Below are 25,254 nucleotides of genomic sequence, written 5' to 3'. Positions count from 1 at the left end.
AGCTGGTTATGTGAGGAAAAAGTGAAAATTTATTAGTTTATAAATAATGCGCTATGTAAAAGTGTTTTGAGGTCAAAGAAACCACGCAAAAATAAAAATGTATTAATCAATAATCTGCCCATGTAATCACAATTTGTGGGGAAAGGAATAAAAGTTGTTGTTTTACTGCCATTGGTGTTCATTTCAGTGGTAAACTGCAGTGATTATAGGTATATTTGAACTTTTACAAAAATGTAGCTAGAGGCACGTTTTTTTCTTTGAGCCGAGATTGTTATATTGTGATGTACAACATAAGAGGATAAATTCTTCCGATACAGAAATACTGTATTAGAATCCTAGAGTCTCCTGTCTGCCAAAACCTGTTTAGAGTTGAACGTTAGCAAAGCTAATTCTGTTTTGATCACATTTATGATCACTCTTTTACACAATTCCCACATTTTCTCTGCTGTCTTGTGTTTTCAGTTTATGTTTAGGTGACGAATAGTCTCTCTGTATCCATCTACTACTGTGAAACATTAGCAATGCTAATAGGCTAACCGCTAACGTGTCTTCTTGTTAATCATGTTATTTATTTATTTATTTTATTTTATTTTTTCTGACTTATTTTGGGGTCTTAAACGAGTCGTTAAACCCTTAGATGTTGTTAGCTTCAATTTGTGTGTGTGTGTGTGTGTGAGAGAGAGACAGAGCTGCCAATTTATCGATTTTGTCACTAGATTTAACGACTTCCCCACCCCTTTTGAGACTTTTTTTCAAAAGTCAAAAAACAAATTTAGCAACTTCTTGGACAAACCTTACCTAGATTCCGTGACTCACTCACTGATATATATTTAAATTAATATAAATCAGTGAACTCGCCAGTATGACGTCATCTAGTGACATTTAGCAACCAGTTTTAGCTACTTTCAGCTGAAAGCAATTGGCAACACTGGTGAGAGAGAGTTGAATTTTGTGTCAGTGTATTTGTGGTTAGCACTGCGCTTGTCTGAATATGCCCATAACAACATTTTTTGTGACTGTAGAGTGCATACTATACAAACAAGTATGCTCTATGTAAATTTACAAATGCTTGACTGATGTACTGCAAGTGTATGGTCTTGTACACTAGTAGCCTGCAGTATATACTTACTGTCAATACTCAAGTTAGCATCATATGTACATTCCATTAAATGTATAAACTTGCCAAAATTATCTAACTTTAACTAACTTATCAGCAAGATTTTCTTAAAAATTTTGCTCTGGCATGACAGTAGTTTACCATAGAAGAAGACTGTTTTAAACTAGTTCCCACTATGGCACCCCTTGTGGCAATATTAATAATGCAATACATACTGGGACTAAATTATGACACATTTTAACACAAAGATGATATTTCTATCTGCCATCTTACATGAAAATTATCACTGACCTTGTCACAGTGCATTCTGGGATTGAGCCATAATAGACTGGGTTGTCTCTCTATCTCAATAAAACTGCACCTATTACAAAAACATTAAAATGACTAGTTAAATTGGTCAAAGTCAACATTTACTCACATTATATAAAGAATTAAGTACTTATAAAGTGTTCATTTTGGACCCCGGATGTGTATCTTTATGAGTGTGATTCTTCATATATAGATTCGTACAGATAGAGTCTGCGATGATATGGGTGTTTTAGCAGCGTGTGAGTGTACTAAGCATGCGTACGTGTGAGATAGTGCTGGAATGGTGATGGGTCAGGGCACTGTGAAACATCAGGCCTCACAGCCGTTGGCTAATTTTAGCCCTGGTGCACTGTACACCGCTACAGTATCTCTCACACAGGCAGATTAATAGAGTTACAGAAGCCTCTACTGTATCACTGCTGTTGCCCGAGCCTTTCCCAGAGACAGCGGTGGGAGGAGAGAAAGAAAGAGTGTGGAGATACAGAAAGAGGTCGAGAAGACAAATAGAGAGGAAAACAAGAGAAAGTATGGAGCTTGAGCAGCAGTTTTTGCAGTTCGTTGGGTTCGCATTGAAATAAAGATTGCTGTGATTAGCGAGATTTTCAGTAAAATGTGCAACGCAGTTTTACTGGGGAAAAAAAACATGAAAATTATGTTGTTTCTTGCTTGTTTTGTGATACTTTCAAACTGAAATATCCAGTAAGTACTAAAAGTGCGTTTTTTTTGTTTGTTTGTTTTGTTTTTTTTAATTACCAATTCGGCAACATTTTATTATGTTGGTTGTTGAATGTATTTTATCAATATGGAAATTAAATGTCTGGTGAGTGGCACTAAAAGATTAACGACCTCATTTGAAAATCATCATTGTAAGTGAACATGACTGTTCCTAATGTTTCTACAACCCCACACTGTAGATGAAATGACATGACATTAATAACATGTGTTTACTTTGGAGCAATGTAGAGGTTCTTACTGTGGTTCTAGTTTAATCCACAGAACAAACCTCTCAAAATTACCATGTTGTATCACTGTCAGTGACCCAGCAACGTTTTACCTTTTTTTTTTTTTTTTTTTTTAATAATTTAAATATTTGGTTGTAGTTCCATATATGAAAACTGACAGTTTTGTTGCAGTATCAATGGTTACCATAGTAAACATATATAAGAGAAAGAAAAAAAAAAGAAAAGAAAAAAAACAATGTTTTTGCACAAAATTCTGTCATGAAACTCTCGATGGCACAGGCTGAGAGGTCCTTCACTCAATCTGCTTACAATTACGTAGTTCTCTGTAGGGCACATCTGATTAGTTCCTGCTCTATCAGTAGCCAATGAGCTCGTTCAAATACTTGGTCAGCATTTGCTGTAGCCGTTGCAGCATGCTTTCAGAAAACCTCCACCTTCCCCAGCTCCACCTGTATAGATCTGCTACTGGGGTTACACTTTCTTTTGATGGTCTTCTTTAGACTTTCTATTGATTATAAGTAACCTTGCACTTACAGTACATGTCAACTAACCCTCATTAGAGTATTAGTAGTCTGTTAGGTTAGGGTTAGGTGTTAGGGTTTGGGTTAGTACAGGGGTGTCCAAGCTTGGTCCTGGAGGGCCACTGTCCTGCAGAGTTTAGCTCCAACTTGCCTCAACGCACCTGCCTGAAAGTTTCTAGTATGCCTAATTAGACCTTGATTAGCTGGTTCAGGTGTGTTTAATTGGGGCTGGAGCTAAACTCTGCAGGACAGTGGCCCTCCAGGGCCGAGTTTGGACACCCCTGGGTTAGTAGAATAAGTTGACACGTAGTTGCAAAGTTACTTATGGTCAGTAGAATGTCTGATGGGGGCCATCAAAATAAAGTGTTAGCTCATATTAAGCAGACAGTCTACTAATACTCTCATGAGAGTTAGTTGACAGGTAGTGCAGCACGTCTTACTTGCTCACAGCAGTGTGTCGTGTATGTATTGGCTGTAGCAAGTCCCGTACTTGCTCAGCAGTAACCAACAGAAGCAACAATAACACCTGCAGCAGCATAGCAGATCTATTCTGCCAAGACTAAACATATCAACATTGTCATATCCATTACCATGCCAAACACTCTGAGACTTGTCATGACACAAATGCATTCATTTGGTTGTATTCCTCTGGGAGAACTTGGCCTAGGGATGCACTGCTCTCATAAGCTTGATCATACTTCCCATGAGGCACTAGGGCACAGTGGAACACGACTTACAAACCCACCGAGGTTTATACATCCGGGACAGATAACAGCATTGTGGAAGAATGCAACTGATACATAATCAAATCACTAACTGGAATCTGCGTCCAAACACCACAAGCCAAGAGAAGAAGGGAAAGATAAACAGGCTAGTTTGAGAAAGAGAGCGAGCTGGAGAATAATTGATATTAAGTAAGTGTAGAGCGCCCAAGGCTTGCTCTGGCATTCACCGATCTCTCTGCTTGACTCAGCTGCCCATGTTTCTATTGCCTACTTATTACCATTATAAACTATTTTTCTTTTTTTCATGTCTATTCCTCCTACTCCATTTGGTTTGTTCATCTGCTCCTCTACAGCTGCTCATTTGAAAGAAACATCAATCTCACTTTACATTTATAATTATATGAGTAAACACTGAGAAGTAGCTATTCAAACTCGAAAAACTGTCATCAGGAGACATGTGGACTAAAAAAGGGGTTTTCAAACTGGAAGCTAGGGGGTCCATGGAAAGTTTAGGAAAAAAATGGCAATGGAAATTTTATTTTTATAGTAGCATTAAATACATCCCAAGTTGACCAATGTGCTTTAAGATAAATAAAAACGCAAACACATTACTAAACAAATTAAAACAATAAAACAGTAAAATAACAATAAAATACAAGGCAAGGGTGCTTCAACATATTTTTTAACATATCAGATTTCAGAGGTTTGTTAAAAACAACAACCAGATTTTTCACCCTGGCTTCACACAAGACAGTCAGTCCACCAAGGTTTATTTTGGGAGCATTAAGTGAATCTGAAGGTCCGAATATAATAATTTCCATTTTACTCTCATTGAAATTCAAGAAGTTTAGAGACAGCCAGGCCTTTATACCTGTCAAACAGGCCATGAGAGTGTCCAGACCGTCTGAATTAAATTTAAAGGCAGATAAATTTGGCTGTCATCAGCATAACAATGGAATGACAGCCCATATTTCCTAAAAATAGAACCAAGTGGGACCCAAAATGGATCCCTGGGGAACCCCACAAGATTAAAGAGCATCACTAGAAATGTATTCAACAATGTTAACTCAAAATAGTGCAAACATTTAAAAAAAAAAAAAAAAAAAAAAAAGTAAATAACTGAATACTTAAATAAATTGATTAAAATAATTAAATAAACTATATATATATATATATATATATATATATATATATATATATATAAATGAATCATCTAACAGTACTAATCAGTAGAAAAAAGTAAGAATGTAATATAACAAAATTAAATACTAAATATTTTCCAAATAATATTTTTACACATATTTATAATATTATTTTTACAGCATAAATTGGGCCTTTATAAATGAATATGCAGGGTGCTATTTTAGAATTTTGGTCCCTTGCATGAGGATGATCATATTTGGGGGACTGTGGTATGAAAAAAAAAACCCTGGTCTAAACAACTCAATCTGTGATTATTTTAGGAAATAGCCTGTATTTAAACATTATTTTACTGCTTGTAAAGCAAGAATCACTATTGCTCATACTTAGGGTTAGAGATTTGAACAAAACCCAAACACCAAGTATAATACCTCAAATCATGCAGCTTGTAGACAGTGCTAATACTTTTCTAAATGATCAGAGTCAGACATATGATTTTCACCTGGTAAACAATAATGAGAGTGCAGAATGTCTGGACTCTGGACTGGGTCATGTGTTCGATCCGTGTCCGTGGCAGTGCCTGGTAGGGGTTATCTGATGCTGGTGGTCTGATCTTTTAAGTGCTGTGTGCCCTTTCATCAGTAACCTTGAGCATTAATCGAGTGTTGTTGGTTAGCATTCCCATAGTGCTTTGACTCTACACAATGCTGTTGTTTGTTAAAGATCAGAGTGGAACCCTGAAAGAAAAAATGTAACGCACATTATTTGTATGTAAACTATTAAAGCTATTCTTTTATTATTCTGTATGGCGAAATTGCTAATACAATTGAGCTAACTCTTTTATCCAAAGTGACTTACAGAAAAACAATCGCGGAAATGGTCCCTTTGGAGCAACCTGGGGTTAATTGCTTTGTTCAAGGGTAGAATGGGGATAAAATTAAATTAGGATTTCAGTAACTCTCATATAGGTGAATAACCTCCAACCACCCTATGACAGAAACTCGGACATTTTGCCTAGAAATACAACATTTAACTGTTAAGTCATGTTAAGACATGCTAAGACATAAGACATTTGCTTTAAAATAACAGACTTTTAATGGTAACTCTATCTCATCCTTGAGTACTGAGACTTGTTACCGCTATAGAGCAATGCAAGAGTGCATGTTAAATGTTAAAAATATAACATATTTTAACATATAAAAATATTTTAACACATAAATTTAATATTTAATATTTTAACACATAAATTTAACATATTTTAACATATGCTTGTTAATTTTTATCCCCATTCTACCCTTGAACACTTGCAATGCATTGTCTAAACATTAGTGTCTGCTTTCCATACAGTACTTGTGTAAGGTTTTTAGTTATAATTCTCACCAGAAAATTCTTGCTGTCTGTGTCTGTTTGTGGATATTGATTTCAGATTGGATTGATTCATTGACATTGGGGGTCTTTCCCATGTCAGCACTTCCTGATATTGTGTGTCAGTCCCATGAGGTGTATTTACAAGACTTGAAAAACCAATATAGATACAATGCTAGTCATATGTATATAAGATACAGCCATTTCCTCAGGCCAATTTGAAGGTTAATGTATTTTGACAATATTCTTGACCCCACAGCTCAATGACTATTACAGCTTTAAATTAGGAGGTGCCGCTGGATTTGACTTTTAGACATTAGACTTTGTTTTTGTTTTGTTTGTTTTTTTTAAAAAAACCTTAAAGATAAAGTATGTAATTTCTGTGTAACTAACGTCACCAAATGGAACTGCAAAAATTAGGTTTCCAAACCACTCCCTTCTGCCATTGGTTAAAAGAAGAGTTAGCCCCGCCCCAAACTCACACCATTGGCTGAGGCACTGTTGCTATGTTGAGCTGGACGGGAATACGGTCAATTTTGATTTCATGTTTTCTTGAGTACGATGATATATGGAAATTTGAGTTCAAATATCAGTTCTCATTAGTAAAATACATCTGTGACAAAAGAAATTCAAAACCCTCTGTATTTCATAAAGAAATACTTCTGTATCACATTACAAGTGTCAAACTATGAGAGAAATTTGCAGAGACAGTTTCGGCAGTCTGTTATGTTAACACACAATGACGCCTCAGCTTCTTTGCAGTAACTCAAAAATAGTGTGAGACTACAAAAGGTCACCACATCTCACTGTGGGTTTTGTGGAGCATAAAATGAACTTAACCAATCACCGCAATGTACAGGCCCATACCATAAGTGGCTATTAAAACACCATCAAATTCACACCTTAGTAATTCTAGCCGTATGCGGAGAGCAAGAGCAATTTCTTCGACATAGATAACAATTACTTTCAGCTTCAAATCCTGCCTTAATTTGGCAAGGGAAATATCCACAGCAATACAGGGTTTATCATGCAAAACCAGTTAGCACTGAAGCTGGGAAAAACATTACTGGAGATCTTTTTTTGGGGGGTATGTATTGAGTTTCTCTGGCCAGGGTTGTATAATGAAATAACTGGCCCGGATAGAAAAAAAAAACGGAGAGATGTGTGAAGTTAATGGGCTTTTCATGCAAATGAGGGATGGCTGAATTAGCGAGGGTGCCCATGGAGGCATTCAGGAGAGAAGATCGGCTTTGTTCGGAGCCAGTGCCGTTGAAACCTTTTATCCCATGCCGTTCGCTAACGATGGATGATCACACTAAGCTATAACATGAGCTTGTCTGATTAACCAGCAGAATCTGTCTCTTTATTCATGTCGGATGGGAGGTGATGTTTAAAAGTGGAGTTTCATCTTGAATTCCAATGTCAGAATATTTCATAGTAGTGATGTGGGATGCTATCAGTCGGGGCAGCCGTGGCCTAATGGTTAAAGAGTGAAGGTGATGATACACAGGGCATCTTTTTGAACAATGTTGCCAGGCAATGTCGCCGAGCGATGTTGCTTGGGTACTTTCCCATTGAGAATGGGCAACAAATTTCGATCTGAAGTATCCAGATAGAAAGTTGTTGCCCATTCTCAATGGGAAAGTGCCCAAGCAACATCATTCGGCAACATTGCTCAAAAAGTTTCCCCATGTATCATCACCTTGAGACTGGTAACCCGAAGGTTGCGGGTTTGATTCTCAATACCGACAGGAAATGACTGAGATGCTCTTGAGCAAGGAACCTAACCACTAACCGCTCCCCGGGCGCCACAGCAAAATGGCTGCCCACTGCTTCGGGTGTGTCCACGGTTTGCAGTGTATGTGTGTTCACTACTCACTACTCCTAATGTGTATGTACTGATTTGGATGGGTTAAATGCAAAGGACACATTCCGAGTATGGGTTTCCATACTTGACCTTCACATGTCACTTTAACTTTCACATATGGAAACAGCATAGGCTCATTGGAATAATCTACATTTTTGCAAAACTCCAAAAACTTACCTAAACATACAATTCACTGTAGTTTCCAGTTGAAATGAACACTAGTGGGAGTAAAACACCAACAATTTACCTCGTACAGCATTGCACTTGTGATGCAAGGTGCTCAGGTAAGAGTTACATGAAACATGAGTCACAATAAAAGAGCTTAAAGACATGAAAAAGCATACTATGCGTTTTTAATCTTTTTTTTTTTAAAAAAAGCAAATGGTACGTTTAAGGTAAGGTTTTGTGTAAGTAGCCAGTTTTTCTAGCGCCACTCTCCAGGCATTTAATTTCCAAACTGCCTTGTTACCTACAACAACCCACATAAAATGTTGCCAGATTCATGTTCATCTGTTTTGGATAAAACTAAGGCTATGTTCACACTGTCAGTCCAAATCCAATTGTGTATCCGATTGCAATCTGATCTAAAATTATTGACTGTCTACATTGTGTGTCTACATCGCAAGTGTTCAGATCCAATTTGTGCCACTCTTTCGTTTTCCAGAATATCTGCATTGGTTTCTATTGCAATGACATTGCTTTGGTAGATATACACCAAAAACAACAACAATGCATAATGGAGGGTTTGCAATACAGATGTTGTCTTATTTACAACATGACAATGTGTAACAGAGGCAGAAATGTCTCCTACAACGTATGCGTGGCTTTACTCCGTGCTGTTGTCTCGGCTGGTTTCAAAACATATCTCCGTTATATTGTCATTTTCTGCTCGTACAACCTTGTTTCTGCAGCAACTTTCAGCATGCTTCCTATAACAACATCTGACATGTTTACGTTTTACGTGGTGTGTGAAAGTCACATAAACCACGCAAAATCTGATCAGAGCAGTCAGACTGAAACTAATTTCCAGAAATGCGATTTGAATGTGATTTCAAACCATATACTGTATTAATGTAGCTCGAAACAGATTTTGTAAAAATTTCATTTCATGTGATTTTTTTGCTGTTCACACTTGCTAAATCTGATTTCAATTGGATATGCACAAAAATCAGATTTGGACTGACAGTCTGAACGAGGCTTAAATCCACCTTTAGTGCCACACACTGAACTTTGAAAACTGTTGCGAAACACGCAAAGGGCAACAAAATTAATTTTGTAGAAGTCACCACAGGTGCATTTTTCCAATTAGCCTGGGTTGATCAAAACTGTCCCTAAGTACTTTTTAAATATACATCCATTTTTGTGTTTATCAGTGCATGTTATTGCAAAAATGTTTATCTTTGTAATCTTTTACAAAAAAAGACTTTCTTTTGGCTGACATCTCCAATTCCTCTTCTTTTCCAACCCCTAAAATTACCTGTCATACAGAGACCACTTTTTTTACAATTCATTCAATTCTCAGTGGATAAAATCAAGTTCTGCCATGCATTTTTTACTTCTTGAAAATCCTGTTTCACCCAGAAAAATGTCACATTACAGGAGTAAAATGCAATTATTTGGTTGTGAATTGTCTGAGAAGTTGTGTTAGTCTAACTTTAAAAAGAGACAATGTGATTTATATAACAACCACAATCTCTTTCGGTCGACTACACAGAATAAGCAGCAAAACGTAACAAGAATAAATGTGCATCTCTTTCACACACACACACATCTCTTTCCTCTCATCCCCTATCCATTTCTCTGCATTATTTCACTCCGTTTAAAATTGCCACCCGCTTCCGTCTTGCCAAGCCTGAATTGATTTTTTAGGCATTCAAAGCCTTTCACCCCTCTGAGTCTCTGTTGTGCCAGCACACAATGTAGTTTGCATATGACTAATCATCTGCCGTGTTTATATGTAATCTCATATCATTTCAGGCCATGTCCCCTGTTTTCTATCTTCTTCTCTCCTTTCCTCTCCCTCTCTCGCCTTCTGGCTGTATCGCTCTTGTGAAACTCGAAACAAATCTACCTTTGTTTAAAACACATGCAAATATCCCAGGCGTTCGCTAAGATGGACAGGGACTCTTGCAATCGTGCGTAAGAGTACCTAATGTTTCACATAAGTGTCTGTGGGCGGCATTCTCAGTGGTTCTCAACTGGTGGGTCGTGACCAGGTATTACAACAATGCTAAATAATGAAATGCAACTCACCATAAAATTGTGCATATTAAGCACAGCAAAATAAGTATGCTTTTAAAAGGGAGAAGGATATCGATGTAGGTATTTTGGTGCAAATTCATCTGCAAATTTTGAGTATTTGGCCCAGTATTTGTTCCAATCTGGTAAATCCCACTTCTGATGCTGTTTATGCGTATTGCAAAATTGTCAAGTTTCCCATTTAGCCTATGCCAAGTTAACTATTTTGCATATTGTTGGGCCTTGAGTTGATGCTGAAACCAGCCTAAGCTTGACTAGCTGAAAAGCAGCCAAAACCCATCTAAAACCAGCCAACAGACCAGCAAAGGCCAGCAAAGCAGCTTAGGCTGGTTTAACAATGTAGCATCATGGTGAGTTACCACTCATTGTCTAAATGTATATTTTGAACCCTAAAGCAAAACCAATTGAGAACCGCTGTGGACTATAGAACAGCTCTTTTTATTGCAGTTTTATTGATGCAGATATGCAGTATTAAGTATCAGACCTTTTAGTAGGCAAAGATGAGATGGATAACACATCTGCTCTTCTCGCGTTGACTGTTGTCTTTGGGGTTGAATATAATTGTTTTGAATCCTCCAGGGCAGTGACTCGTCATTCTGAGACGCATTGCTCCCGTGATGTTCTGTTCTCACTGCATTATTAGCAATATAAATCTGCAAAGAGTTGAAAAGGCATGATCATTCTCAGCTCTGTCTACATAGTAATGCAGAAAATGTACAACATAACTATTAAGATCAAAGGCGAGTAGAGCAGGAAACAGGGTACTTTGGAGGCTTACAGTTTCAGCATTTCAGTCTTAGGCCACGTCCACACAGCAACAGAATAAGGTTGTAAGTCTTGTATTTGAGTCCTTAATACGGTTACGTTCACACACAGTTCAGTTATTTACGGGAGTGACAACTGCATTCAATAACCAAAAACACCTGTGACTCACAACCACATTCTCGGAAAACATACTCTGTGTAAACGAAACCAAAGTCCCTTTCAAGGAAAGTCTGTTCACTTGGCGGCCATATTTGCAACACCTCCGGGCAGCTATTTTGGGCATCCAAGACCAAGTCCTATCTATTAGAATGGGGGAATCCTGAAATCTCAAAAACCACTTGACGAACTCACAATTAAATAACATATTTCAAATCAGTAACAAAATCTGTCATGAACTGTCCCATAAATGTTGTTTCTTATGCTCAAATAGCGTTAAAAAGGTTCTTTCTCAGGCTAGATGACCAATGCGCATGTGTAGTTCTAGGCGCGAGTCTCAGGTTTCTATGGGAACCGGAGCTTCTAACGGCAGCTGCAGTGACGCAATGACTTTATCAATCAGCGATTGGCTCTTTTACTTAGAAGGCGGGACGTATTCCGCGTTGCCGTTTTTTCCATTCATAACTAATATAGGAGTGATGAACCGTCTTTGACGAAACCGAACTGGACAATTAGTTGTCTGACGGACTTGACGGATGAACTCTTGCTTGATTGGACTGAATTGACCGTTCACAAAGACCCGTCCCCTTTAGTTTGCTAGTATGTCCGACAAGCCATGCCGCTCTCACGCCAAAAATCATGTTCAAAAATTTAAGCAATAAATACCGTTTTGTGGCTTTTTAATGTGTCGTGACATATCGCTGTAGGGAGTCAGTTCAACCACGGGGCACGTGAACCGATAATCTCTTCCTACTAACGTTAGTTAATTTATAGCATCAAATAAACATGAATAAAAATCAGAAGGAATGTTGTTTCAACAATTTTTCACGTTCAAGTCCACCAATGTTAATCTACTAACTCCTGACTGCTTTGTCTGACAAAATGGCGGATTCGGCGTTATGATTGGTTAGATCGCCTGTCAATCAAACTCCCGGCGAAGGGTCAATCTTATCACTTTTAAGTTTTATGGACGTCATCATATTTGATATTACTTTGGTCACTGTCGCTTAATTACTGGTAAGAGAGTACGGACTTGATGTGAAAAATGAAATCAAAATGTACCCAATTTACTTTCTTACCAAATGTGACAGATTTAATTGTGCACAATTCATCAGTGCATGTTATTCATACAAGAAAAAAAAATACTGATAATATTTCATTAAAATGTAATTACTTTCTCAACTGAAAAAACTGTTCTAACGATGGAAATCACATGGCCCTGTGAGAAAAATTATAATAATAATATAAAATATACAAATAATCCTACTACCATTAAAAAGTTGGGGTTGGTAAGATTTTTTATTTTTTTTTATTTTAGAAAAAAGTCTCTTATGCTCATCAAGGCTGCATTTATTTGTTCAAAAAATGCAGTAAAACAGTAATATTGTGAAAAATGATTACAATATAAACTGTTTTCTATTTTATTATATTTAAAATGTAATTTATTCCTGTGATGACAAAGCTGAATTTTTAGCAGCCATTGTTTCATTCTTCAGTGTCACATGACATTCTGTTTTCTCAATATGCAAAATAGTGATTTCTGTTACTCAACAAAACACCATGCTGTGCAAAAACCAAGACTCTTTAATGAAACCACTGACCTTTTTTCTCCTTGTGTTCCTCCTTCAGATTTTTCATATGACGTATGACCTGGCGAGTGCAGTGGTAAGAATCTTTAATCTGATTGGCATGATGTTGTTGCTGTGTCACTGGGACGGATGCCTGCAGTTCCTGGTGCCCCTCCTGCAAGACTTCCCTCCTGATTGCTGGGTGTCCTTAAACGGTATGGTTGTAAGTATTCAAAACTTTTCATTACTATTTTGCAATTTTATTTTGAACCAAACATTGGATCAGGTCAAAATGATCATTTAATCAGTGGATAAGAAATGATTTATGGAAAATGTTCTCTAAATGTTTAACTGCTCTTCATTAAGAAACTTAGTAATGACAGTAAATACATGCTGCGTTCACATAGTGTCAGAATTACCGTAATTACGAGATGACAACTCAGATTCTACTCTGAATCGTTCACATGACGGGACTCAGAAATTGCTCGTTTCTATGGCAACTCTCATGGATCCAAGGGTGGCATTGTTGATTATGACAGCAAAATATTTAATCACTACATAAATTCACCTCCTGCAAAATACAGAAGAACAAAGAAAGCACCTGGCAATTCTGGTAATATTAAAATGCCATATCAAACAGAACTATGTGTAGCGGTCGTTACCTAACTAGTCCCTGTTGTCCATCTGCTGCCCCTGTTCATTCACTGATTCTCTGATGCATACAAAACTGAAAAGCACTAATCATTAAATCATTTTTGAGGCACTTATGAATGAACAGATTCAGTCGCTCTTAACCACTTCACACCACAGGAAAATCTGATGAGATAATCTGTAGAACCATCAAGATAATCAGGACATTACCTAGGATTGTCGGAAGGGAGAAATCGGCCCAAAATCAGCCCGATTATCTTGTGGTGTGTACCCAGCATTAGTAACAAATAAACTATTTCACAAACAGAACTATATAGTTTTTTTTAATTTTTTTTTTATATATATAAAATTAGTACCTCTATTCAGCAAGGATGCATTAAACATATCAAAAAGGGGAGTAAAGAGATTTATAATACAAAAAAATGTAGTTTTTTTTAAAAAAAAAATGCTGTTCTTTTGAACTTTACATTCATCAAAGAAACCTCCAACAATGTATCATGGTTTCCACAAAATTATTAAGGAGCACAACTGCTTTTAATATTGAAGAAAATAATAATAATAATAATAATAAAAAGAAGAAATTTTTTTTGAGCAGCAAATCAGCATATTAGAATGATTTCAGAAGGATCATTTGACACTGAAAACTGGAGTAAAGGCAGGAACACACCAAGCCGTGTGTCCCGCACCGTCGGCTGAAGTTGGTCCTCGTTGGCTTTTTTTCGGCCGATTTGACATGTTGAATCTGTGTCGGAGCTCATTGGTCCGTCAGGCCATCTGATCATTCTGATTGGCTGTTCAGCTACTGCCACCTGCTGGTAGGGAAAGGCATTTCATCTTACACAGGCGCAGAACGGACGTGCTACTTGGCCGTCGACTGTCGAGCGTTGGTTTGGTGTGTTAGGCCAACTTTGGACCCAGACGCTGCCGATGTGAGTGTGACGTCATTTCAAACAAAACCAGGCCAAAACGAAGTTTGTTTTGTGTTTGTTTTTGGGAGCTTGCCAAAGCAAACTTTCTGGAAAAGTTCACTCTGACTGGTAAACACCTTCGAACTATCATTGGTCTGTGGCGATGATTTAATAGGTAGGTGTGGGTCTGAGGCTCCGCCTTCTTTGACGTGTAAATCTCCGGTTCATTTCTTCTGTTCAGTCTGTCAAGGTCAGACGTCCGCAAGTGAAAACATGAAAACACACTGGAAAGCCCCTTCATAGCAGAAAATGTTGTAATTCAAATTGAAAGAGACACTGACTGTTTTTCATGTTTAATACTGTAAAGCTGCTTGCTTTTAAACAATCTATTGAATAAAGTGGTATATAAATAAACGTGAGATTACTGAAGTGCTGATTTGCAGAGCTTGTGCAAACATCCACATCACTATGATCAAATGCTTTCTTTACTGTTTTCTCAACGCTGTCATGTTTGTTGTATGTTTATTTTGATATTAAAAGGAAAGCACGTAGCATTAACATGTTCATCTAAATGCCGCTCTCAGCAGTGTGGGCGCTGTCAGGATGTTTGCTAACAGCATACTGCTGCTTAAGTATTACAAACTTTTTTTTTACCCCACAACGAAGGACGAAAAAGAACTTTGCAGTGTTGAGGAAAGTTACTTTTAAAAGTAATGCATTACAATATCGTGTTACTCCCTAAAAAAAGTAACTAATTGCGTTACCTTTTTATGGAAAGTAAGGTGTTACGTTACTTTTTCTTATCTGGGCAGTTTGTTTGTTTGTTTTTACAACAAAAAAGTTCTATTTTTGGCAAATGTAAAGGCCCTTTTACACCATAAGTGAAATGAATTAGCCTCAGGCTGAAGGAAATTCAAATTCACACCTGAACAGTAGAGGGTGCAGTTCAAACAAACAAGCCTTTCAGCTGTGCTGCCATTCTGGAATACAGAAGAATAGGACGCAGGAGAAGTAAATGAATAAATGTATGCTCACGTTTAGTCTAGAACTACAATAACCATCATGTTCACACAGCGCACACAACGCCTCTGCACTTACTCACGATGGGGACAGGAGAGGTGTCAGTCAATACATGGGAAAACAAAGTAGCTTGCCTTACTTGTTTGAAAAAGTAACTCCGATATTTTGTTGTAAATTTAAAATTAATGCGTTACTTTACTAGTTACTTGAAAAAAGTAATCTGATTACATAACTCGCATTACTTGTAATGCGTTACCACCATGCGTTAGTATATCAAGGACTTAAGTGGGTGAATCTTGGCCAGAAAAAGCTGTAATGTGCAATGACAAAACTTTAAGATGTTGACTACTTAACTAGCTAGCCATTACTTTTAAACCGCTGACATTTTGGTGCTTTTACATGACGACACAACAGTCAAGTGGGAAAATTGAGTGAAAGTTGAGTGAATCCAGAGTTTTAAACTTCAATTTGTTTGACAAAGTCATGAACGGACATCTGAAACAACTTACACAACGTGATTACACCAGTTAGTCAGAATAATATGTTCTAAATGAAACAACCCTGAGCATATGAATATTTGGACTTGCACGTCCCATTACTGTTAAAATCCGAGAGGCACTGGGCAGAACATTTTATACTTGACCTTTATCAAATGAGAGCTGTTCAACTAATCAGGACAGATGGCTCACTGTAGTTTTTCACCGCACATCATGTTGGTGCTAAATGGATGTTAAAATGCCAAGACTATTTTTTTTTCCTTCTCACAACTTTACGAATGAGTTCAACCCATATTCCAGGTCAAATTGCAGTGCTGGTAAAAGCATTAGGCTTTTTTAGTTCAAGGCCAACTGTGTCACACTGTTTTAGGAAGTCAGATTTCTCTGATTCCCACTAACAAAGATTACACGTTCACTTTGAAAGCGTGCGCAGAAATCAGCAGACGGCATGTGCAGATCTCTTTGCATATTCTTCTGAGCCTGTTAGCTTGGCATCACATTAGATAACAGTCTTGGATGGTGGTGGGGTGGTGATATGGCTGTCCGTGGTTACGCAACCATATCCCCCCCCTCAAGTGCTACAGGGCTCAATCTAACTTTGAGGTGCTCTGTGTGATACTGTGGGCCCCTCGGCTCTGGAGGGCCTTACCGGGAATCATTGATATTTGTGTTTTGAAATGTTGTGAAACCTCTGGCTATATTGAACGTGACATTTCTGACAAATTAAAGACACTGCGATGAGCGTCATGAAAATTACAGAAAACAAGCCCTTTGTTATAGCTGTAATGCTTACAGGAAGTGACATAACTGTGCTCCAAATATGTACTTTTTTTTAAATTCTAAGCAAATTTCTCTCATCTTTGCTCTCTGAGCTCAAGAAGAGGTCAAACGCTTGTGGTGTTTTTACTGCAGTGGGATGCGATAGGAGGTTGAAATTGCCCCTTGTGGCTTTGATTTCAAATACTAGCCTCAGGTTCCTGTATTTTTTTTTAAACGAAATAGGAATATACTGCAGTACACACACACAAACACACGCTTTATTTCAAAACCTAGTGGGCTGCCTATCTAGACAGCATTTTAAGAGACCATATGAAGGCTGTTCCCCAAAAAGTATACCTTCTTTTAGCCAGATTTGGCATGCATCCTTCAGTTAAGTCAATCTTAGAATGCACTGCACCAAACTCACCTTCTGGAAAATTCCCATTTTTATGCCTAGAAGTCATAAATGTGCATGCAAGTGAAAAAAAAAAAGTTAATGTGATGGGCATTTCTGTATCGCTTCAGCAAAAACTGATAGATGTTTTATCACTAATGTAACAAAATGAAAAGTAAACGATGCACATTAGATGTATAATCGACGCTTATTTATCCTGCCTGCATAGCCACAGAAATTGATAGGAAATGTAATTTTGTCCCACAAAACAGACTTCATAAACCAAATGACTAGCTTTTATGGTGAGCTTTAAAGCTTTTCTTCATTAACAAATCACAGAAGCATCAGAATGACGTACAGAACCATTCAAAAATTTTGGGGTCGGCATAAGTCTCTTATGCTCACCAAGGCATGGATTCATTTGATCAAAAATAGGATTGTGAAACAGGATTATGAAATATTATTACAATTTAAAATAACTGCTTTCTATTTTAATATATTTTAAAGTGTAATTTATTCTTGTGATGGTTTCAGCAGCAATTACTCCAGTCTTCAGTGTTGCATTATCAATGTTGACAATTATCAACAATATTTTTTGTGGAAACCATGATACATTTTTTTTCAGGATTCTTTGATGAATAGAAAGAACAGAAAGTTCAAAAGAACAGCATTTATTTGAAATATAATTTTTTTTTTTTTTTTTTTTTGCAAGTATTTACTGTTACTTTTGATCTATTTAATGAATCCTTGCTGAATAAAAGTATTAATTTCCAAAACAGCAAATTCTAGTCAATATTTACAATTAAAATATTCCAATTTCTGTGCCACTTGTCACCAAATGGAAAATAATGACAGTGAAACCTGTTTTCAAAATGTTCTGTGCTCATCTTGTAAATACAATCATTCCAACATAATTTGAAGCCATAAATTGTCTCTTCTCCAAGACCATTGTCACTTCAACAATCAAATGCACATCCACCACGACTATTGAATGCAGATCACTTAATATTGTAAAACAGTCAGTTGTACTGAGAGTCATTCTCTTAATAAGAGCTTTTGTTATTAAGCCATCAATTTTGCAGGTGTTTTGATGCGACATTTCTTCAGCAAAGGGTTTCTAAACTGTTTGAGGTGCACCACTTCCTCCTTTCTGTGAATTATATCAAGACTGCATCATTATTTTCCATCTCATTCCTCTGGGCTTTGTTCAGATAAATGCCACAACCAGAAATTCATAACAGAAACAAACAGAAAATCAAAAGTGTTTTGTTTTACGTTTCTGTACCATAAAACTCATCAATTTTTATGTACCTTCTTAGTCTAGGTGCATTATCTTCTCTCTCTCTCTCTTTCCTTCCCTGAGTGACTTTGTGTGACTTTGAATCAATGACCTCCCTGTTTACCTCTGCACCACTTTCTCCTCCCCAAAAAAAATCAATGCAGATGAAAAATGAGCAAAGATTCCCGGTGTTGTCTTTTCCCCGTGCACGGATGGGGGTCCCAGAGGGAGGTGGTGGCCCTGCTGCTTAGTAATTCAGGGTTTAGACGGGCGAAGAGAAGAAGAGGCTATAATGCCCTGGCGGGGGAGTGCTAATTGGGACATTGAGTCTGAGCAGACAGGAGGCGACACCGACTGTTACTGGCCAGGCTGTCGGGTTAATTTAGCCATCAGAGAGGTTAGCGTTGCAGGACTGTCTGGGGATCTCGACATGCCTCCCTCAGCAGGATCCAAAGTGACTGTAAATTGAAACCACTGTATAACTCAATATTTGAAATATTGATAGAAGTAGATGTGTCATTTTCCAAACTTGTAGCATAAATTTTTCCCAAAAGTCCACCAAGTTTCCTAAACTAAAAACAGTCATGAACAGTGTTGGGGGTGACGCATTACAAGTAACGTGAGTTACGTAATCAGATTACTTTTTTCAAGTAACTAGAAAAGTAACACATTACGTTTAAATTTACAACAAACTATTTGAGTTACTTTTGTGTGTGCTGTGTAAACATGATGATTATTCTAGACTAGCTCTCAACTGAATGTGAGTATATTTTACTCATTTAATTCTTCTCCTGAGTCCTGTTCTTATTTATATTTTAGAATGGCAGCTCAGCTGAAAGGCTTGTTTGAACTGCACCCTCTATTGTACAGGAGTGAATTTGCATTTCCTTCAGCCTGAGGCTTATTCATTTCACTTTTGGTGTGAAAGGGCCTTTACGTTTGCCAAAAATAGAACTTTTTTGTTGTTATAAAAACAAACTGACAGCCCAGCCCAGATGAGAAAAAGTAACGCAAAAGTAACATAATGCATTACTTTCAATAAAAAGCAACTAAGTAATGCAATTAGTTTAAAAAGCAACTTTCAAAAGTAACTTTCCCCAACACTGGCCATGAATCATGTCAGAATTTGCCCAAATTATAAGTTTCTAATCAGTAAAAAAAGTTTAAATCTTTAGCTATATAGGCTACATTACATTATTTTAAAATGTAATTGATTCCTGTGATGCAAAGCTGAATTTTCAGCATCATTACTCCAGTCTTCAGTTTCAGAAATCATTGCTGATTTGCTGCTCAAGAAACATTTCTTATTATCAATGGAGAAAACCGTTGCTGTTAATTATTCTTGTGGACACTAATACTTTTTTCAGGATTAATAGAAAGTTCACAAAAACAGCATTTATTGCAAAAAGAATAGAACAACTGTCACTTTTGAACAATTTAGTGCATCCTTGCTGAATAAAAGCATTAATTTCTTTAAAAAAAATTTTAATGACCCCAAACTTTTGAATGGTAGTTAATATGAAATTTTTTAATGTAAATGTGCCTTAGTGTCACCAAATAGAGGATTTAGAGGATTAGTTTTCAGGACATATCCATACTGTGGATGTCTGTATAATGTTTATTGTAATTTATTGCTTGATAAACGAATGTCAATGTTAATTTAAATTTTAAATTAATTTGAAAATCTTTTATCTAGTTGAACAAGTATTAAATCATGTATTAGGCAAGCTTGTAACCTACTTTTCAATACGAAAAAAAAAAAAAAAAGAGATTTAGCGGCCTCAAAACAGCAAGCGTGGTCCCTCTGAGAAGTGAAGTGTATCTTTCCATCGGTCAGTGTCCACTTGATACTCTTGTACAATGATGAGTGGAATGTACAATGATAGTAACAGGACCTACAGATGTGACATGGACCACAGAGAGAAGATTTAGCAGTGCAGACCATTAAAAAGTCTCAAAAATGACTGATGTAGCCAACTGAAGTGAAAGTGAAATCAGTAAAATCAATTAAAATCAAATCACAGGGATTTTATCTGATCTTCAGAGGATTTTTATGAATGCTTTAATGAAATGTGTGTGTGTGCGTGTGTGTGTGTGTGTGTGTGTATATATATATATTATATATATATATATATATATATATATATATAGTTTGTGTGTGTATTTATACATTATAATTACTTTTTTATATGTAAAATTTTATAATTAGAAAGTATGAATTATAAAAAAAAAATAAAAATAACCAAAATGACAATCATTTAAAACAGTTTTTGCTACTGTACCTTTAAATCTTCTGTCTGTTGCTGTATGTCTAACTAGTACAATATTTTGTTCAAATGACCAAAACAAATAGCTTTCCAAAATTTGCATTTAAGTTATTGATGCTCATGATGAGTACATTCAAAGCTAATTTATTCAAAGTAACACTGTAGATTTCCTCACATAGATTATAACTAATGATTATAAAAATGATAATTATGCTTAGTTTATTTACTTGAGTTTTCAGTGTCTACTTACAAAGGATGTGAAATAGATTATGAACCTGCAGCAGCAGCCAAACCAGCAGAGGTTTTGCGGGAAACGCTGTCCATAAATCAAGTTTCTAACACGAGTGCTCTGCGAAAACACACTGCAAAGAGGAAACATCAATAACTATAATTGTTTTCCCACATAGTAAATAATAAATGAGTTTTTAATTGAATGATGTGTTGCAGGCACAAGTTCCTATGTACGTGACTTGATCATGAATTTTGCATTACTGTCCAGTCCGCACTACTGCAGCAAAACATTAATGAGATGCTTCATTTGATCTTTTGTACATAAAATAATCCACATCATCCCTGTGGATGTCTATAATAAATCATTTGAATACAGCCCTCTGGGATTTTCTCTGAGATGGCCTCAATGTGATCTACATCTCTCTCAGCACACACTGTCTGCTACCACCTGATTGGTTCACGCTTGAATAGCTGGATAGTAACTGGGCTTGTGTGGGTGTGTGTGAGGGGGGATATAATAAAACATTTCCTACACACCTTTAGACAACACTCACCTCATGCAAAGACAAAAGATTGGTTTAGTAGTGACACTAAAAGCCCGCTAGCCTCACCAAGAGCATTTTAATCAGGTCTTTTTGTATTCTTAATCTTCCATTTCATCGGCCGTAGTCGTATTTCTCTCGTTTAAACCATTACTTCAAATGCCAGTCTAAACTGTAAGGGCATTCTGTATGTTACCGTTGCACAAAATCGTGACTATTGCCTCTGCTATAAATAACCACAGATGCAAAACAACACACAACCCAGAGGGCTTTCTGTGTGTCTGTGGATTGGATGGTTTGTTTTGGTGTGAAAGGTGACGTAACATAGGTTGGGTGTGAGCGATCAATCTAAGAGCTGGTATATGGGCAGGTTTATCTGTTTGAGTAACACTCAACAGGTGCTTCACTGTAATCATCAGACATGATAACACCTCGTAAAAGCCCCCTACAGACTGGAAAAGAGCCCACCGGTCCAGTTCGGGAAGTAACAATCCCATTTAATTTCCCCATAGAGAAATTGATTTTTAGCAATAATGTATAAACCTTTCAAGACAGACCTACAACAGCTCACAAAGAAGTCACCTTCAAACCAAGCAGGTTTCTCTTTTGGTCAAAGCTACGAATGCATGTGACCAGCTTGAATCTGTTGCGAAATCTGAACGGAGAAATCTTTCACCCTCATGCAAATTTTTTCCTGATCGTGTCATGTGGATTCCTATTGAAACGATTGGATTTCGGCCGCAAAGATTCATTGAACATTGATAAATGTGATCACACCTTAAAGGGGACCTATTATGCCTCTTTTCACAAGATGTAATAAGTCTCTGGTGTCCCTAGAATGTGTGAAGTTTCAGCTCAAAATACCCCTATTTGGGTGTGAGCAAAAACACTGCGTTTTTGTGTGTGTCCCTTTAAATGCAAATGAGCTGATGCTCCCGGCCCGCTTTCCAGAAAAGGGAGGAGCTTTCACAGCTCACGCTTCGGTTGCTCAACAACAAAGCTGGTGAATCTCACGCAGCCAAAATGACTATTGTCATTAACGCTGTTCAGCCTTAAATTGTTCAAACTGGAGTCGAGCACTGATGGAGAGACTCAGGAGGAAGTTACAACTTTTAAAAATGTATGTAGTTGTAGCTGTAGCTGTGGAGTTGATTCAACTCATCGACTAGCACGTGCCGTCATGTTAATCTTTTGTGAAAATTCTGTGTTGAATTGACCCTCGTTTGTGAAGCAGTCCGTCGTAAAATGACATCACATTAGTAGTATAAGCTGTTTTGTGGGTGAGTCACCGATACATTTATGTCAAACACAACTTCTGTTTGTGCTAGCATAAAGTAATAGAGCATATGGAGTCTAAGGGAAAGCACATGGAAAGTGAAGCTGCCTGAACTGAAGAAACATATTGCATTACTTAAAAATACTTACATTTTCTTCATCTGCAGCTTTGCCTCGCTTGCAAAAACAAAATGGCGGTGCCATGGGTAGAAACATACAGATTAAGGGGTGGTAATATTATAATAAGATCCCCTTCCTACATCAATAGGGGAGCGAAATCTGAGTGGCTCGTATTTTTCACATGCTTAAAGTTACTGGGTTGTCCTTTTTCATGTTTTCTGGGTTGGTAAATGCAACGGGGACCCGATTATAGCATTTAAACACGGAAAAATTCAGATTTTCATGATATGTCCCCTTTAAGACATCCTGAATGAACCAGTGTATTGAATGAATATGATGAGCAAATGATTCAGTCTCTTTATAAAAAATAATAATAATAATTAAAAAAAAATCACTTGTCACCACCTACTGTAACCTGCAGAAAGTCACTGAAAATAGTATTGTCCAAATAATGTCCTGTAGTTTTAGATTCAAGTATTTCCTTTGCAATGCTTCAGCAATTAGTAGTTCATTTCCTCATAATCTCATATCTTTTGTCTTTTCCTCTGATTTTCAATTTTTTTTTCTTCATATGTCAATGAATTTCTGTCATGTTTTGATTGATCTTGGAGCTTATGGAGAAAATAAATGGGAAAATGATACTGGAACAAAAACTGCTATAAAAAGTGAACAGTCACTAATGCTTTCATCCACACAGAAACATAAACACAGAATAGATTCAGAAAAACATGCACACCTATATATATATATATATATATATATATATATATATATATATATCTACCTACATTGATATATTCTGTTCTGTATGCACAAGCACACAGAAGGAAATTCATCTGACCCATCTAAAAAGAACAAGACTCTATAAATCCATTAATGTTATGCAGCCCACAACTTCCTTAAGCCCTCTTATCTTCCGCATATGGCTCTTGATCTTCTGTAATGCTGAATTAAGAAGAATATCATTACTGTACTCTCTAAATGACCCTTGTTTTCTGGAAACGCTTTGAAACTTGTGGCTAGTTAAAGCAATAAGGCGGAGAGAAGCAGAAATATGAATGCGTGTGGCCTTTTTGTAAGAGTGTGTGCATTAGGAAAAGCCTGAGCCTCATTTGAATTTTTATTGCACAGTAGCTCATCAGGAGAAAAGCCCAGTAGAACAAAGGTGATTTCCAGCTTATTTATAATAAGAAGCGCTACTACCTGACTCATTATCTTCCTGCTTAAACTTCTCACCCACAATGCATGGCATAATGTACACTGTAAGCTCCAATGGTATCCTCCTGTATTCTCAGTCACGTTTTTGTTCTAAATGCATGTAAAAGGCCCCATGTCCATTTAGTTTGCCGGTGGGCTTGGATAGAGGGCACTGTTTTTCCACTTGCCTTTTTTATGGTTGTAGTGGAGAAAGCAGCAAAGCTATGTTCGGAATAGAATTCTATTTACTATTTTTACAGTATGTATACCATGCACAGTTATGCAAATTTCTGTGTGTAAACAATATCTTGAAATGCTACAACTAAGCAACTTGAGCAAACTGCATAAAATACCATATCCCACAATGCAAAGCAGTAATATCAGCTGTTATAACACATATGCTGTGTCCGAATATGCATACTTCCATACTATATAGAAGGCAAAAAACAGTATGCCACCAGAGAAGTATGTCTGAATTCATAGTATTCATAAAACAGTGAGAGAAAAGTACCTGGATGACCTACTACTTCCAGCGAGATTCTGAAGTGCACATTCAATAGACACTTTACAGTCCCATGAGGCCACAGGAGAGGAATTATGAATGCCAGTGAAGCGACGCAACTAATGCCGTAGGTCACATGACAGTGACAACATAGCGGATGCAGTACGTCCGGATTACATTCATTCTACACACATTCATACTATATAGAACATACTTTTTACCGGTCGCATATATTTCAAACCATACCCATATGTGATTTTGGACGTAGCGTTCTTTGATTCATTATTTGATCGGACTACCAAGAGCATTTTAACAAAATTGGAAATGCAAAATACCTGCAATTATTCACAAAGTTTGCTTTACAAAACATGCAGTTTAATCAGTAGTGACAACACTACTGTTCATCCATTTTCTCTACATTCTACTTTGTTTCCAATACTACTTAAAAAAAATAATAAGCAGTGTTTACTGCACAGTATATGCATAATGGGAGCAATATGCTAGTATTCCATTCTGAACAAAGACTGCAATTCCCAAGGCAATTTTAATGAGACCATCATAACAAGGAGTCATTTTGCAAGAGATTATGAGAGTAGATAACATTGCAGAAAGCCAAATTAGAAGGAGTAGGAGATCACTAATCCTCTCAGGTTTATGAAAAGTAAATAGTCCTAAATAAAAGGTCTTTGTTTTTCTGACACACGCTCAAGGCACAAAGGCAGACCAGTATTTGAGGGGCCAGATGTTTGGAAATGTCTTTTTCCTTTTTCTTAATCATGATTACTTTTAAACTGTTTTGAGAGTCAACTCCCTGACTGGATTACATCAACAGAAAATGTGATTTGGTTTGTAAACAAT

The 25,254-nt window shown here is 37.0% G+C and overlaps 1 protein-coding gene across 2 annotated transcripts in view; it reads left to right on the top strand.

Annotated features, from left to right (window-relative positions):
- Positions 1 to 25,254, top strand: part of LOC127504033 (potassium/sodium hyperpolarization-activated cyclic nucleotide-gated channel 1-like) — a 111,819-nt gene that overhangs the window by 40,663 nt on the left and 45,902 nt on the right. For both annotated transcript variants that reach the window (XM_051878351.1, XM_051878352.1), the window contains exon 3: positions 12,816 to 12,977. In XM_051878351.1, the coding sequence (XP_051734311.1) occupies positions 12,816 to 12,977 (162 nt within the window). The remainder of the gene's footprint in view (positions 1 to 12,815; positions 12,978 to 25,254) is intronic.

Source organism: Ctenopharyngodon idella, chromosome 21 (genome assembly GCF_019924925.1).
Source record: "Ctenopharyngodon idella isolate HZGC_01 chromosome 21, HZGC01, whole genome shotgun sequence".
Classification (NCBI taxonomy): domain Eukaryota; kingdom Metazoa; phylum Chordata; class Actinopteri; order Cypriniformes; family Xenocyprididae; genus Ctenopharyngodon; species Ctenopharyngodon idella.
This window is presented reverse-complemented; position numbering and strand designations above follow the sequence as displayed.